A 5,214-nucleotide genomic window follows, 5' to 3' on the forward strand; every position below is an offset into this window, starting at 1 on the left:
ATTCTCAGATACATAACAAAACAAAGAGGGGCATGTGAAAATTACTCCGAAAAAAAAAAAAAGAGAGATTATCCATCAAAAATAAAATAAAATATCTATTTTCATCCACTAAGTATAGTGGAGGCAACCAGCTGGAGCAATAGTCAAGAAAGTCTGCATGTGGTAGTCCCACTACCTCTCCTCAACCCTAATAAAGGAGACTGGCTACCTGTGAAGTAATTAATACAAAACTAACTAAAAGAAGGAAACCCAACAATGGCATTGTTCTTCTATCATCTTATTTTACTTTCTCTCCTTTTACTTAGCTGCAAAGCAGACCGTTTAGGGGAGTTCTGCAATAAAGACAAGAACATTAGTGGGAGACAAACATCAGCCAACATTGATCACTTGTTGGCCAAGTTGGTCTCAAAAACTTCATCAAATGGCTTCATTGCAACCTCATACGGAGTAGGCAACGATGTTGTCTACGGCCTCGCTCAGTGCAGAGGAGATGTTAGCGTTGACGATTGCTCGAGTTGCACCAAGGATGCAGCGAAGCAGATCCGCCAGCTTTGTCCAAACCAAGCTGATGCCAGGATATGGTTCGACTTCTGCTTCCTAAGGTATTGTTGTTATAAATTTATATGATCACAGCTTTATGCATGGTTTTAAAAATCGTCCTAGATCTAATCAGGAGACATCAAAATTGAGATTTAATTTCTACAGTTCTTTTATTGTCAATATTTTTTTTTGTTCATAGATCTGAAATTTGAGACCGAGCAAGTCATCTTGGTATAATTCATGAACGAGATGAGACGTCAAAGCCAGAATTTAATTTCTTCTTCATCTCAATCCTTGTTTTTTTTTGTTTTTTTTTTGTTTTTAACCTTATTTTTTCTGGTTCACAGACCTGAAGTGGACTTAAAACTTGTTCAAGACCGTAAAACTTGTTCAAGACCGAGATGACTTGCCCGAGTAATTAATCTGTGTCATTAGAGAATTAGTTTCTATGTATAATTACATATTATCTGGAATTTCTCTAACCTCAAAAGATGGGAGAAAGAACACAGGTTTCCAATAGCTAGGGATCTATTTTCTTTGGAATCCCAAGGAGTATGAGATTAGAACCTTTTTTATTATTTGTTTTCTAGTATTGAAGAATAGAAAAAATAATCACGGAGTTAATTATAATAACAGTCATAGGGATAAGATCAAGAGAAAATTCTAAAAACATGCACAACTTTTGTTAAAATTCTTGTTCCAGTACATTATTCATTTTAATTCCAAAAACATGCATAGCAAGATCGTATAGATTTTAAAGTGATGATCTCGCTGATATTCATTCGAAAAGTGACAATCACGTTGGTTTATAAAAGTGAGAATCTCTCTAAAAGGTTGCAAGATTGTTGTTATTTATTGTAAAAGTGACTATCTTGCTAAAGAGCATGTTTTGGGAGTTAAAATAAATAATGTACTGAAATGGGAATTTTCTCATATTGAGCTCACCAAATGGTATTTTTCCCTAAGATCAATCTAAGCAAATGATAAAAAAATAAAAAAATAAAAATAAAAAACAATAAAATAACTGACTATTAATGTCAACACGAAAGAGCAAAGTGTGGATCCATAGCTCTCATAATCAATGCTAACATTTGCAAAGCCACCACCTTAGTACATTTCTAGTCCCCATATTTGAACAAAAATATGAGATCTAATTATTATTAGGGTTGTGTTCTGTTGACTCAAGAAGTACATTCAATAGTGTAAGTTCAACATCCGGCAGTTGGGATTTATTCTAGAGATAGTTTTCTTCAAAATATATAGTATTGGAATATACATTATCCTTATATGGTTGAGATCACTTGTTACTTTTTAAGTCAACGGGGCCCATACCATTTATTATTTACGACTTAGAACTAGAAGGAAACTCTAACATAAGTATGAAAAGTAGATGTAAAGTTTTTTATTCTTTAATTGTAAACTTTCAAAGTTTGACGACTTTCGTTTGGAATGAAGAGGTTGTGGATTCAAGACTTTACAAAAGTGATGAATCAATTCACCATACAGCCACAGTTATACCGCGTCAATAAGTTGTTCTTATCTTTAGTTTGAGTTTCACATCTCCATATATTATTGCTGGAGCATATTTACTTTTTAAATTATTAAAATATTAAATAATAAGTATATGCTTCTGATTCAATTTTATGTTATACTAGATATTTACTTTTAATTTATTGGGGAATTAATGCCACTTTTAAATTTTGAAAAATCCATTCAAATTTCCATTGATACAAGTCAAGTTGAAAACTAGTGAGCTGACATGGTGGAGTCAAATAAAAATACAATTTTTACATTGACTCGTTCAAGTTCATAATTTGACATAACAATTTGTGGAATTGACTTGACGAGTTGATTCTGTTGAGGGTTGGGGTTGAGTTCACCTAAAAATCCATTGAAGTCGTCGGACAAGTTTTTAATCGACTCAACTAATTTTAAGAATATGATTATTAGTTTGGATTGAATTGGAGCAAATTGGTACCAATTGATAAGACACTTATTAGAACCCAAATCTGATTAAATGTGTCATATTAACTTTCATTTTAAGTTCCGGAGATGATCTGATATACGTTATTCTAGATCGGATCAAATCCAAACAATCAATGTTTTCACATTGAAATTATTCCAATCCAAGTATATATAAATGGGTCAGGATTCGTTGACTCCTAAGAATGACTCATGAAAAAAACACGCGATCCTAACACTTAAATGCAAAATCTAATTGTTGAGATTTATCCTTAGGATAAGTATATCCGAGATTTGTGTTATCAAGATATTCATAAATCTCGACCATTGGATTTTTGTTTAAAGGGTTGGGATCATGTGTTGTTGTTATGAGTCATTTTTAGGAGTTAGAGGATCCCAGCCCTATATAAAATAATTTTTTAATAAAATATATATAGTGTAAATACATGTATCATTTATATATTTTCAAACACGTGCATTGTTGGAATGAGTACTAATTAGAACCCAAATCCTTGATCCGGGCCCACACATTTCATATCAGAACTGATCATATTTTGAGTCTGATCCGATCCATTGACAGTCCTAATTATTATTACTAAGTACTGCTAATTTTGCTAACATTTATCGAGGAATTTTCCTAGCTAGAAGTGTTAATTGAAAGAAAAAATGCTATAGTGACTCGAGTGCAGAAAATCATATATGTGTTTTCTTGATTGGAAAATCAATGGCTCTCTGCAGACACAGAGCTAATTCGAGTCACTGGAGTAAGGCCTAATTGAAAGAGCCATGCAACAATGACTCGAAGTAGCATGCACTCGAGTGAGCATAGAACCATCAAGTGTCGTCCTCACTTGCCACAAAGTAAATAAAAACATCTATGGTTTTCTGTAGACTTCGTCCTTCTTCGAGTAATGCTACTTCGAGTGTTATTTCAAATTACTTTAGTATTTTTTCTAATTGAAAATTTTCTAAACTGAAATTTGATCTACAGATATGATGTGGATGATTTCATAGGCAAACTAGACACCTCGTTCGGTATATTCTATTGGAACGTAGAGAACGTGACGGATCGTGAAACCTTCGAAAAGGATCTAGGAACTCTAATTGATAAAGTGAAAGCTGACGCAATTGTCCCTAAAAATGGAGGATTGGGTAAAGGTGAGACTAAGTTGTCACCTTTCATAACTCTCTATGCCTTGGTGCAATGTACAAGGGACCTGTCTCAGCTCTCATGTGCTCAGTGCTTGGCAACTGCCATTTCCAATTTCCCCAAATTTTGCCAATATAAGAAGGGGTGTCGAGTATTGTATAGTAGTTGTTATGTTCGATATGAGATCTACCCCTTTTTCTTCCCTCTCGCCCCGAGCAAAACTACAGCATATACTTACTCAAGGTCGACGGTATATCCTTAACTTAATTTACAGGAAGGCTATCCAAGGATTATGATGTAGTTGTCGAGGAGAATCTTTCCGTTGGTAGTCTAACCCATTGCATGCATGCTCTCATGCACCATGGCCAGAACATGACGGAACTCCACCAATAAAGGCTTCGGCCCTTGGCATGATTATAAAGAGGCCTTAGGTTTAGTTTTTATTGTTTGTTTATGGTTCCAAATTATGATTTTGAATATTGTTAAAACATTTTATGGAAACTTGTTTTCAGAATTCAGAATCTAGCTAGTTTGAATTTACTGTTTCTTGAAATTGCTTTTAGGATACTTTATTATGATATGAAATATTATTGGGCGTTCTGAGGTGAAAAGATGGCAACGAATGAAACTTTTTTGTCATAATTGAATAGTTTTAAAATATTTACATACTCAAATAAATTTAGAGAGCTGCTATTGGCACCCCAATTTTTACTTATTACACCCAGTTAAATATTAAAACACACTCTTCAAACATTACCAAGGTTTGGCTAAAATTATTATCTCAACATTGCAAAACATTATAACTCTCATTCAAAAAAATTCACTTGATGGTTATGGTTATGGTTAGGCTCATATAAAATCCTAAACCCAAAAATGGAGATTTAACAAAAAAAAATGCGAGAGAGCTTCTATTACCACCCCAACTTTACTTATTCTCAACCATTCACTTATTTTCTTTAGCGCAAATTACCATTTCATGCACTAAAGTGATAATCTCGATAATAAAAAGTAACAAAATCGGTGATAATTACCAGCAATCTCACCATTAAAAAATAAGGGTATTTGTCTTTAAATTTATCAGTGAGATCATCACTTAAAACCAAGGATATTTGTCCATTAAATTTACCATTGAGTTTGTCACTTTTTTTATATCAACGAGATCATCACTTTAAATTATAATACTTACTAGTGAACTTGCCCGAATACTTGTTTTGGGAATTAAAATGAACAATGTACTGGAATCAGAATTTTTGCAAAAGTTGTGCACGTTTGGGAAAGTCTATTTTCTTTATTTTGAGGGTGCCAATAATAGCTCTCTAAATTTTTCTCTCTTACACAGACAGATAAATTATTTGGACATGTAAATATTTTAAAATCGCATCCGATTAAGTAATTTTGGAAAAAATATTATCTATCTAGATAAAATAGTTATGTTTTAACCTTTAAAAAATGCCACTAGTTTGTTAGATTTTTTTTTTTTTTTTTTTTTTTTTTGAGAGAGAGATTTTCCGATCAGACCTATCTGTTGAAATTTTATTGTAAAAACTCCCTTACTTTATTAA

At 32.9% G+C, this 5,214-nt stretch overlaps 1 protein-coding gene across 1 annotated transcript; it reads left to right on the forward strand.

Moving 5' to 3' along the window:
• The first annotated feature begins 234 nt into the window (after nucleotides 1-234).
• LOC147382533 (cysteine-rich repeat secretory protein 55-like) lies at nucleotides 235-4,224 on the forward strand. The gene is made up of 2 exons (XM_086428618.1): nucleotides 235-602; nucleotides 3,494-4,224. Exons 1-2 carry the CDS (start codon nucleotides 256-258, stop codon nucleotides 3,912-3,914), a joined length of 768 nt encoding a protein of 255 aa, XP_086284744.1. The 5' UTR covers nucleotides 235-255; the 3' UTR covers nucleotides 3,915-4,224.
• The last annotated feature ends 990 nt before the right edge of the window (nucleotides 4,225-5,214 follow it).

The sequence above is a fragment of the Akebia trifoliata genome, chromosome 16 (assembly GCF_017979445.1).
Source record: "Akebia trifoliata isolate Shusen 1 chromosome 16, ASM1797944v1, whole genome shotgun sequence".
Classification (NCBI taxonomy): Eukaryota; Viridiplantae; Streptophyta; class Magnoliopsida; order Ranunculales; family Lardizabalaceae; genus Akebia; species Akebia trifoliata.